Source organism: Phoca vitulina, unplaced genomic scaffold (assembly GCF_004348235.1).
Source record: "Phoca vitulina isolate PV1807 unplaced genomic scaffold, GSC_HSeal_1.0 scaffold36, whole genome shotgun sequence".
Taxonomy (NCBI): Eukaryota; Metazoa; Chordata; class Mammalia; order Carnivora; family Phocidae; genus Phoca; species Phoca vitulina.
The window spans coordinates 5,219,923-5,232,034 of record NW_022589739.1 but is presented as its reverse complement, the minus strand read 5'-3'; the positions used below and the strand labels follow the sequence as shown (position 1 = coordinate 5,232,034).

General features: G+C 50.4%; 1 protein-coding gene across 18 annotated transcripts in view; it reads left to right on the top strand.

Moving 5' to 3' along the window:
* LOC116646400 (F-actin-monooxygenase MICAL2) overlaps window positions 1–12,112 on the top strand; it is a 221,846-nt gene that overhangs the window by 111,541 nt on the left and 98,193 nt on the right. For all 18 annotated transcript variants that reach the window (XM_032427107.1, XM_032427094.1, XM_032427093.1 and 15 more), the window contains 2 exons: window positions 7,678–7,746; window positions 10,750–10,899. In XM_032427107.1, the coding sequence (XP_032282998.1) occupies window positions 7,678–7,746; window positions 10,750–10,899 (219 nt within the window). The remainder of the gene's footprint in view (window positions 1–7,677; window positions 7,747–10,749; window positions 10,900–12,112) is intronic.

Genomic DNA, 12,112 nt, shown 5'->3' with positions numbered 1-12,112 from the left:
CCTTTCCTTTCCTTTCCCCTTTCCTTTCCTTTCCTTTCCCCTTTCCCCTTTCCCCTTTCCTCCCTCCTCCCCTCCTCCCTTCCTCCCCTCCTCCCCTCCTCCCCTCCTCCCTTCCTTCCTTCCACAAATGTTGCCAACTTTAGGGCTGAATTTTTTGTTTTTCTATTTTTTTTTTTTTTTTAAGAGAGAGAGAGAGAGAGATAGCAGGGGAGGAGGGACAGAGGGAGGGAGAGAGAAAACCCCAAGTAGGCTTCACACTGACTGTGGAACCCGACATGGGGCTTGATCTCACCACCCTGAGATCATGACCTGAGCCAAAATCAAGAATCGGATGCTTAACTGACTGAGCCACCCAGTCGCCCATTTTTTGTTTGTTTCTGATGAGAGTAGCAAATACACAGAGGTGAATAAGGTATGCCTTTGAGCAGCTCGAGCTGAAAGAGGTTCCCAAACCTTCCTGACTTAACAGCACCCTTAGTGTCTCAGTGATTTTTATCACAGTGCCCCCCGAGGTCAAAAGAAATATCTAAGAGTTCTGTTTACTAAGTAGTTGAGTCCAAATAACTTGGTAGGGGTATTTTACAAGGTGTATAACAGACTTCACCACGTTTCCCTGGAGAATTTAAAGTATCGCCCAGCGGCTCCTCTGCAAGCTCACTGGGGGGGGCCGTGGGGTGCCTTGGTACACAGTTTAGGAACTGAGAGGCTAATGAGGCGTTGTAATTTCATGTGAATGGTGGCACGTCTGTTGTAGGTATGTTGCAAGTTATCTTACGTAATGTGCTCATTGTACAGATCAAAAAAATGGAGGCGCAGCGACGGGAGGTGGCAAGTCCTCATACAAAGCTTGCCTCTCTCCACGGGGCGGCAGGCCTCTGTGTGTGTCTCAGACAGTCTCCTATGTGTGGTCAGTCACGCCTGGGCCTGCCAGCCCCTCTGCCCAGGGTGGGGCTGGGGCCACGTAGCCTCCTGTCTTTCCCTCTGCTGTGTGAGCAGTGGTTGCTTCTTCCACTGAGGCCTGCGCTCCCTGGAGCGTTGTAGCCTTTGGGCTAACTCCCGGAGCAGGCACGCCCTGTCTATAGGAGGGACCGGGCCAGCAAGGCCAGGGCCAGGGGAGGCGGGTGTGCAGGTCTGCGGGGGTTTTCAGCAGAGCGGCGAAGGGGCTGAGCTGCACCCAGCCGCTCTGTCCCCCTCTGCTTCCCAGGCTGCCCCGTTCAGAGGCTCTGTGGGAGGGCTGCGTGGCCTACCACATGTCCCACTGAGTGGAAGTCGTCTTCTGGAGCCAAGTCACAGGCTCGTTCCACCCCAGCCCAGCTTTTGTCCCTCTAAGCATCCCCACTTCGGGCTTCCCCATCCAAGCAAGCCAGGGCAGCCTTTCTGGAAACAGCCTGAGCCAAACATTTAAGGCCTTTCTCCATCCACCTGCTTTCTCCCACCACTTAGCCCACAACTGGGAACTGGAGAGGAATGCTTAAACCTTTCACTCGCCACACCTCTGTTTACAGAATGACGGAATTATAACAGCCTGGCCAGCCCCAGGTCACATGGTGGGAATGGTCGGCAAGGCCAGCCAGGCCCTCCAAGGGCTGATAGGTCCTCACTCCACTTGCCACTGGCTCTGCTAGAAAATGCAGGGGGCATGGGCAGGCTCTGTCTGGCCTGGCCCTGGCTGAGTTTGAACCATGTCCAGTTGCCCCCCAGGGTGTGCCTAGGGGCTGCCCATCCTGAGAGGATGCGTCTGCGTTCAACCTCACCCCCTCTCCCCAGCCCTCTCTGACCCTTCCTACGCCCTCACTGACTCTCAGAGGAGCGTCTTGACGTGGGAATTGAGAAGCCCATGTTTGTTCACAACATGGCATCTTAATGTGGAGAGGGTTTGTTTTTCTATTGAGCCAGCCTTAAAAATCTCTCTCTCCTGGTTTTCACGGTTGGTGTTAAATTGTTGTCTCATCCCTAACCCCAGATAGCATCCAAATCCCAGCAAAACTGATCAGCTTCAGGCAAAATAGAAGACTTTTCCTCTACCAAGGGCCTTGTTTACTTTTAGAGAATGCAACTTTCCCATCGATCTGCAGGTCTGCTCCTGAAGATCTGCCTCTGATCCTAAAAGCATTCGCACAAAAGCCTGTGACATGGGAAAATTGCTGGGGACTCCAGATCTCCTGTTACCATGGACCTCAGACGATATCTGAACATACCTACATGGTCTCTGTCCTCCCACGTGTCCCCTCCTAGACCTATGACATGTGGGTCATGCCTGGATATGGCCACTGCAGTCATCACAGACAGGACACTATGGACACACTCAGGGCACCTGATGTTTGTTTTCCCCAGTCTGAGCCCACTCCTTCAAGACAACATAGCACAGAGGTGTCGCTTGTCTGTGAGAAGCCCATCCCAGGGGCCCGGGTGGTGGCCCCAGGGTGTTTATCCTCTCAGCTGGCTGACGCTGACGCAGGCTCCCCTCCAGCACTGTTCCCGGGACAGTGGGGTTCACAGAGCCTGGCTGGTGTGGGTGTCCGGTCTCAGCAGTCAGGGTGCCCGCCCAGCTCTCCTCTCCTCACCCCTCCCACACGAACACTTTCCAAAGAGCCAGGCGCATGAGGTAAGGAAGCGTTTCCTCCATCCAGACTGGCCCGGTGCCTATCTGATGCTGGGTTCTCCTCTCGGTGCTGGGGGTAGAGCAGAGAACAAGACAAGCAAGGACCCCACCTGAGGACGCTGCCCTTCTAGGGGGAATGTCTGAATTCCTCTCCCCTTGCCCAGCTGCTCTCACAGAACCCCCACCCAGCAGCCAGAGCTCCCCACTAGGTCTCTAGTGCTTCTCAGTTCACAGATGTGAAGGAAGTCCCTGAGAGTCGAGAGCACAGGGCCTCCAAGCTGCCCCTCTGGCCCCCATGGTTGGCAGGCTGGTTTCTCTTCTGTCCTCTGTGCCGCACAGCTGGCCATTCTGAGCTGACTTACACAATGGGAGTACATTAGAAGCCAGGCAGATGAATATGTATTTAGGTCTGCTGGGAATTTGGCACATGCTTGAACCTCTCCGAAGGTGGTTCCTTTGCTTGTCTGCAAAGTGGTTGCAGTCACATCAACACTGCATTGCATCACGTTGCCGTGAAGAGTGCGTGAACAGATGCGTGCTGCAGGCCGAGTGGGAAGGGCTCCCCAGATGAGCGCGCCTGCCCCTTAGGAGTACCGATTCAACGCAGATGCCTGTTCCCTGAGAAAATGAGTCAAGCTAGCGGGATTGGACACTTGGTTCTCCACTGCAACCATGATCAGTGTGGCACCTTACGGCATACAAAGCAGTTTCATATATATCTCATTTGCTCCTTGTGTTCACTTTGGAGGAAGGCTGGGCATGTGTTCTCAGCCCAGTTTTAAGGAGGGGAATGTTGGCTGTGGGGAGATTAAATCGCGATGTCCTGCCTATAGGTGGAAAGTCAAAGTCGGAACTAGAATTCAGGTTTTCTAATTCTGTTAACTAGCATTAACCTAAGTAACCGTGTGTAACACGTATATAGTGCCTTATAGGAAGTGTTTTATGTACATGACTTTGTTAATCCTTACAACAATTTGTGAGCTAAATAGGATATCTAGGTGAGGAAATAATAGATAAGGAAAATGCAGTCAGAGAAGTTAGGTGATTTTCCTAAGGTCACACAGCTGGGAAGTAAGTCATGTCAGAATTCGAACTCATGACTCCTTACTAGTCTGTTACTGAAGAAAAGAGTTCCCTTGCCAGTGTCATTGGCCTAAATATTACCACTGCCTCCCTACTCAACCAGGCCGTTGCCTGCAATGGCCGGTCTCTCTTTCTATGCCCCAGATCCAAATTTCTCCAGGGTTAGGCTAAACTAGCTAGTTAAATATAAAGGTTGTTTCCTTTGGGCTAAAATCACAGGAATTCGGGCTTTATGGGGACATGGTTATCTTGTACTGATCAAATAAATACTCAGATTAGCAAATACTTATCTTTTTTTTTTTTAAATGGAGATACCAGTTAGTTTAATAAATGCCCTGTGGGGGAAAAAAAATGCCGTCTGGTGTATGGACTCTTTCAGATCATTGGGGAATCATGATAAGAAAGTGTTCTTAGGGGGAAAGGCAGGAAAAAATTAAGAGCAAAAGAAAGTGAGCTGTTTGTGTATTCTCATGCTCTCTCGCTCTCTCTTGCTGGACACCGTAAGTATTTTCTTCCTCCTTGTACTCCATTCTTTGTAGAGCAAAATAGAGTCCAAGGAGATGGGGCTACTAAGGCAACATTGGCTTGCAGATAGAGATATACAGATAAGAAAAAAATTAGGTAAATCCCTAGGTTTGCGTTTTCTCCACCTTTCTGTTTTAACCTAACTCTTTAGTTGAGAATCAGCGCTTCCATGAGAAATGCATAAGGAAGAGTAGAGACCATTTGGGTATGTGTGTTGCCAACCTTTTCACATAGACTGCATTTTATTTTCTCTATGGGTCAGGCTGAATCAGAGGAGGGGAGGTTGCCCCACCTACTTCTTTTTTTCCCCCTGAAGGACCTGGGGTCTTCTCAGGTGCTGGGCACACTCCCTCCCAGGAGGACTTCTTTGAGCCTGTGACTAACCTGCTGGGTTTGGACCTACTTGGCTCTGGTGCTGGAACAGTCAAGTCCCAAGCTGTTGAATGCAAAAGAGAGAGTAAGAGGCGTTGCTCTTTGAGAGAAAAGCCAAGTCTTCATTTACGGTGGAAACAACCACAACAACAAAACAACAGAAACCCCTAAGATTATGCATGCAGCGTTCTTGTTGGGTAGGACATCCTGTACTTTCTCAGACCCCCGTCTCTGCCAGCAAGGCATTCACAGGCTGTGGAGCTGGGGACCCAGATGGCCTGTGCCTCTAAGACCCAACATTGTTGCAAATAAGGTCATCTATTTCTCTTGGTGTTTGCCCAAGCGTTTGGGTTGAAATCATTTCCATTCACAGAATAATGATTTATTAGAAGCTGAGAAAAATGTTAAAGGGAGGGCAGGCCCTTTGATCTGTTGTTTTGTGCTGCCTGAACAAGGAAAGGGTCAAATTTTTGAACAAAAATCAATGCCTAAACTATGGTGGATCTTGTCTTTAAAAATATCAAAGGTCTGGTAAGCATGGGAAGGGGGCAGGGGTGATGGGAAAACAGAAGCAGGGGAAGCAGGTGCTTTCTGCTGGGAGCAAGTGGGGACACAGTCATGTGTGCTGGGGGCTCTGAGTTCTTACTGCAGAACAGGTGAGAGGTAAAAGAATCTTCCTGCGGCGCAGCAAGGGTAGGAGGGGTGGGGCGGATTGGGCTGTACTCCTGGGTTCAAGGGGAGAGATGGTCAGTAGCCCTTCCCTCTGCCTGCTCAGTGGAACAAAGGCTGGGATGTAAGCTGGCCTGCTCTGGAGGGCCTGAGTGTGTAGAAGGCTTGGGGGTGGGGGTTCCATGGCCCTCAGGGGGCTGGCCATGTGGAGAAGGCCCCAGCTGGAGGCCGGTGGTAGTAGGGTCCGGGTAGTCTTGCCATAAGCATCTTTGCCGCAAGCATTTTTGCTCTGTAACTAATCAGCCCTAAGGCAGTTGTGCTGTAAACAAGAAAAGCACAAGAAACAAATGATGGGCATTCATTAAAAAGGACATAATGAAACATGAAAAACAAATAACAAAATTAAAAAGACTTTATTGTGAAATACAAAAGATTTGAATCCTTCAGAATAAGTAGCGTAGATTCATGGCAACACTGTGCAAACAGCTGGTTTCATTTCGCAGATTGTACCTAAGCACTTGCCTTCACGGTCTTTGGTTCATATTATTATACATTTTTTGCTCACTGATTCATCTCCATGTTCGACATTACACATTTTCTTTTTTCACTAAACTTTCTTCCTTCATTAAGAGAGGTATCCAGGGGCGCCTGCGTGGCTCAGTCGGTTAAGTGTCTGACTCTTGATTTCAGCTCAGATCATAATCTCAGCGTCTTGAGATTAAGCCCCACTTTGGGCTCCATGCTGGGCGTGGAGCCTGCTTAAGTTTCTCTCTTCCTCTCCTTCTGCCCCCACTCTCTCTCTCTAAAAAAAAAAAAAAAAAAGAGGGAGGTACCCATTTCTAAATACGAGGATGCATATTTGTGACTGAGCTTTATGTTGCATTGTGAACACCTTCCACCTATTGTTTCCACTTGGCATTTTGTCACGTGTCCGTCAATAGACATCCCAAAGTTCTATGGGAAATGTGGGTTCAAAACTCTGCACCACTGTATAGATCATCATGAGGGCTAAGATTTATATAATATAAAAACGGGAGCACTGTGCCAGAGGAGAAAGGAAACCAAGCTGTCAATTACCTGATGAAACCAAACTGTTAGCCCATTATCTTTGTATCTGTTACGGCAAAATTGCTTTATATCCAATGAGTTACGTGGTAAAAACTCTCGTGGCAAAGGTGCTTGAAGCAAAGCTGTCTGCAGCAAAGATGCTCATGACAGAAATACTGGACATGGGTAGGTAGACAGGTCTAACCCCAGGGTCAGGATAGACTCACCTGGCAGGGCGCAGGGGAGGCGCTGAGTCCAGCCCCCTGTCCCCAGCCTAGCGCACAGCCTCACTCCATCTGTGCAGCCCCGCCCATCCTCCCGCAGGAGACAAGACTGACAATGCCTGTGCCCTTTGGTCCCTTGCAGGGTCGCTGCAGTGGGCTTATGTAGAGTGGGGTTCTCCAGACTTCAGTGTTCAGGTTCAGGCAGCAGAAAGTAGGCTGGAAGGGCTTATTGGTAGGGCATCCATGCAATTTATTGTCTAACTGGGATACTTTTGAGAATGGGGAGGGAGCACTATAAATAATTCTGATGGGGAAACAATAAAACGGTCCTGGGGTGCCTGGGTGGCTCAGTCGTTAAGCGTCTGCCTTCAGCTTGGGTCATGATCCCAGGGTCCTAGGATCTAGTCCCACATCGGGCTCCCTGCTCAGCGGGAAGCCTGCTTCTCCCCCTGCTTGTGTTCCCTCTTTCGCTGTGTCTCTGTCAAATAATAAAATCTTAAAAAAAAACCAAAAAACAAAAAACGGTCCTGGGAATACATTGCTGTATGATCACCATAGTTTCCAGACCATATTTGATGCTCCCTTGAAGTTGATAAAATATCATTTACTGGAATTTGCAATGGTGACCGAATGGCAGGCATAATTTGCCATCAAATCCCTGGACAGCTGCTCTGAGCCCCGAGAATCCCCACCTGTGAGGTGAGCAGTGGCACCTCCTTGCAGGAGGGGGGTCTCCTTATGGCAGCATGCCAAGGGGCATCAGCAGGCCAGGCTGTGACTGCTTGGAGCCCAGGGTCACATCGACCACAGAGACAGTCCCTGCCCCACCCGTGTCACGGGGATTCTTTGTGCTTTGGGATGTTTCAGAATGCTCTTTGGGGATGTGATTCCCACCCCTCTGACAGAACCCCTCCCTTCCCCCTCCCACACCCCACCCCCCGGTTCAGGAAGGCTCCCTCTTCTGAACAGAACTCTGTGATCGCATTTCACAGTACAGGGTGATGGGTGTCCGTCTGTCTCCTGGGATGGCACCTGTTGGCAGGCAGGGTGGCATCCCTGAAGGCTGGCGCAGGGCCTGCCCCATGCCTCAGGGCAGTTGGTGGAACCGCAGACCTCGCTGGCCCTGAGCTTACCACGCTTTCTTGGCCGCTGCAGGTGGACACCCAGACTGAAGACAGCGACATGAACAAACGGAGGCGGAAAGGCTTCAACAACCTGGATGAGGTTTGTGAGCACGGTGTCCGTTTAAACAAAGGCTGGTTGCCTGATAGCCAGTGGCCACAGCGCTGGCCCTTCCTCCTTTCCTCTCTCGTGAGCCGCTCGGTTCCAAGCTTGGCTTGATGGAGAAACCACTGGGCTCTGGTCCTCTCTCCGCTGCTTCCTAGCTGTGTCACCTGGAGAAACAGAGCCTCCCAGGCTGTGGCTCACGTCTGTGAAAGGCATGTGTAGGCAACTTTTTGCAGGATTTTTAAAGATTAAATAGGAGGACGTATATAATGTGCTGAGCATGCCATCAGGCACCTGTGCTAATCCACACAGCATCACTATTAGCAGAGAGTAGTAACTGGGCACCGGCAGCCCCTCCTGTCCCCTAGCCCTAGTTTCTACCTTTCGTTTTCTGCACTTGTCTTTTAGGCAAATGGCCTGGTGCCCACAAGTGCCACCTTCTGGCGAAAGCAGAAAATTACAGGCTACTTGGTCAAAATGAAGCACCAATCTCTCTCGGACATGGGGTCTCAAAACAGTGATCTTTGTAACAAATAGAGCTACAAGGCCCAACCTGGGTGGGTGGGGAAGCTGCCTGTTGTTTACCCCATTTTCTGGAAGGGGCAAAGGGGTGCTCTGATAACGGAACCCTGGAGTTCAGTTCACGTCTTAAAATGTGCACAAACACATTTTATCTGATGAGTTCAAATCACCTTTGTCCAAAGCTTTTCTAGAACTTCTTTGATCCCTTCAAGAGCAGTCGCTTCTCCATCTCTTGGTGCTAGTGTGAGCAAGAAGCCAGTGAATAGGGAGATAGTTGAAAGGAGCAAGCGGAGGCTGATGAACAGGGTGGGGGAGACCTCCCACTTTCCCAGTTATGGGGTGTTGGCTCTCACTTTAAGTGCCTGTGCCTCCTCCCTAGAAGTTTCCCCGTGATGCATGATGTCTCAGATAAAAACCTGCTCCTGCCTTTCATCTGTGGCTTCTTTGAGGGAGTGTTTGTGCTCTCTCTGTTGCTGGCAACACAGGAGTCAGTGTGGGAAGAAATCGGTTGCACCTGCCCCTTCTGAGATGTTTCTAGGCTGACCTGAGCCAGCTGTTTTACTAAAGTCAGGTTTCACTAAGCAATAATTTTTTCCAAATTCTTGCTACTCAAAGTGTGGGCCGGGAATGAGCAGCATCAGCATCACCTAGCAGCTGGTTAGAGATGCAGTGTCAGGCCCCCAGACTATGGACTAATCTGAATCTGCCTTTGAAAGAGCCCCTCAGTGATTCGTATCTGAGAAGCACTGGTCTGCATGACCCACTGTCCTGGCCGACTTTGGCCTTGTGTAACAGTGACCTCTCCAGTAAACCTACCCTCTTCCACTCAAGCCTATATCGATATGCAGAGTTACATTCTGCACTTCGAAGTGGGGAGTGACACTTTGGTCTGTGTTTGTCCAACACTTGAGAGTGGCTATGCATACATGGTTTCCCCTGGGGCTACGCCTCTTAGGGGATCTTTAAAAAAAAAAAAAATCCGGGGCACCTGGGTGGCTCAGTTGGTTAAGCGACTGCCTTCGGCTCAGGTCATGATCCTGGAGTCCCAGGATCGAGCCCCGCATCGGGCTCCCTGCTCAGCGGGGAGTCTGCTTCTCCCTCTGACCCTCCCCCTCTCATGTGCTCTCTCTCTTTCTCTCTCATTCTCTTTCAAATAAAAAAAAAAAAAATCAGTTGACCGTAGCTTGCCTCTTCCCGTGACTTTTCTAAGTGAACATATCTTCGTTGTCTTGAGAACATCTGTTCCTGTGTGGGAGATGCGGTGCCTCCTTGGGGAAGCACACTGCCCACCTGATATAATGGTGGCATTTGCTGCTGAGGCCTATGGGAGCAGGTCCTTTGGTAAGGAGAGCAGACATCGAACCAGTGAATGCTGGTAACTTTCCAAGTTTTATTTTTTAGCAGATGAGCTAAAGAAGGCTCACGTGGAACTCCATTTTATAAAACAGCACAGTCAAGTGACCACAACCAGCCCCTCACCAGTCAACAGTCACGTTGATATCATGGACCCAAGCACTTCTGAACTTTGAGGCATCTTCTCCAAAACCCATAACCCTAGTCTGACCATGAGGAAACATCAGACCGACCCAGTTGAGGGACTCTGTACAAAATAGCTGACCTGTGTCCTTCAAAATTGTCAAGGTCATGAAAGGCAAAGAAAGATGGAGAAAGTCTTACAGAGGAGGGAGATGGAGGAGACATGGCTAAATGCCATGTGGGACCTGGGCTCGTGTCCTGGAACCCAAAGGACATCGGTGGGAAGCTGGGGTAGTCCGAATCAAGTCTCTAGCTTAGTAGAATCGTGCCGGTGTTCATTGCTTAGTTTTGGTAACAGTACCACAGTTATTCTAGATGCTAACATTGGGTGCATCTGGGTGAAGGGTATGCAGGAACTCTCTATGTAACTTTTCTGTAAGTCTAAAATTCTTTCCAGATTAGAAGTTTTTTTTTTTTTAAAGATAGCGACCACAGAGCAGGGCTGGTTGAAGCTGGGGGTGGGGTGCAGAGGAGAGAGGAGAAAGAAGCCCAAAGCCTGTGCCTTGCCTGACTGACACCCCTCTTGCTTCCTTCATCCCCCCTACTCTTCACCTCTCACAGCCACATGGTGTATTTGGGAAACCATTTTGCTGATCACTTCATTATTATATTTGACTTCTGCAACAACCAGGTGAAGTGGGCTAGGCTCCCATTTTATAGATGAGGAAACTTCAGAGAAATGAAGTAAATTGCCAAGGTCACTGGGCTGGGAGGTGAAAGAGGCCGTTTTCAAACCCTGTCTGGCTCCCAAGTGGGGTGTGCCCGTCCTTTGGGAAGATGTGAGCATCGTCTCAATGGGCATCACCTGCTGCTCCTGCCGCCCATCCTCAAACCCTGGCGTCCTCCTTCAGAAAACTGGTCCGGTGTCCCGAGTCTCCGGGCCCCTTCCTGATATCTGGGTTCTGGGATCCAGTAACCGATGTGCTCGTTTGGCCTTTGCAGCCTTCAGCCTATCCCCGCCGCAGCCTGCGCTGCAGTCCAGAGGGCGGCAGTGGGAGAGAAGGGGGAGGCCAGAACAAGGTCAAGTCCATGGCAAGTCAGCTGCTGGCCAAGTTCGAGGAGAGCTCTCGGAACCCCTCGCTCCTGAGGCAGGTAAGTCCCATCAGATGCTCACTGGACCTGCCTTCCTGGTGACCAGCACCTGCTGAGAAGCCAGCAGAAACGTGCAGGCTAGTGGTGGATTTCAGGTATGCCAGCCAGGCCTGGCTCAGGGGAGACGGGGGCTCCTTCTAGATCAGGAGTCAGCAGACTTTCCAGGAAGGACCAGGTAGCACATTTAGGCCATAGCAAAGATTTGAGGCTTCGGGAGCCTCTCGTCTCTCTGCAACTGCTCATCTCTGCTGTTGAAGTGTGAAAGCAACCATAGGCAGGACCTAAGCAAATTACGGAGCTGTGTGCCAACAAAACTTAAATTACCAAAACAGGCAGCAGGCCAGCTTTGGCCCGAGGACCATAGTTTGCTGATGCCTGTTCTGCCCTGGAGAAGAAATCCAGAATTTGGTTTTGCCTTGTAACCATGACTTGATTTGCAGCGATCTTTGAGATGGTACAGCGTAACGGAGTTTTAGAGACCTTGGCTGCCTGGGAGTCTAAGTCCAGAGTGAGAAAACCTGTGCACTCCAGGGAAAACTAAGTCACGGCCCTCAGCTCCATGGGAACCAACCCCCCAAGTGTTCTGTGACGTCCCCTCCTCCGCATTCTCTTGGGTCAGGCTGGCAAGGCTGTGGTGTCCAACCAGGGCGGCTGGGAGGCTGAAGGAGGCAGAGTGCCGTGGGGCAGGCTTCACACCAACCTGATTGCTCTCAGACTTGATTCCACGGTCTGTGCTGCGGGGTTCATTTTGCTCCCCTGAATTCCTTTGGGATGCCACCATCAAATTACAAAAGCTTGGGACAAGGGGTTTGGTTCTTTTTTGGAGAACACCTGTCATATAACAGAATTAGGCTCCTCTCAGGAGGAGGACAGACTCTTGGTTAATTAGCATTATAGGCAATCATAAATGTCTACCTGGTCTTGATGGTGGACCTGCCCCTCCCGGACAAACTGGCCTTCCCCAGGAAGCCAAGTTTTGTGAGAAGAGTTTCTGAGACTTGTGATTTTTTTCTCAATTGCCCCTTCTGGAGGCTGGGCCCCTAGAAGTCCCCAAGTGTCAGTCGAGGGTTCTCTTCCATCAGAAGGAATGTAGCATCCCTGTCATCTTGTGTGCAGGAGACTTTGCCATTTCCAGGAGGACTCCAGGCCTGGCCACCTGGGCTTGGCATAGGCTCTCGTGGTGCAGGCCCAGTGCCCCAGGTCTGAGCCAAAA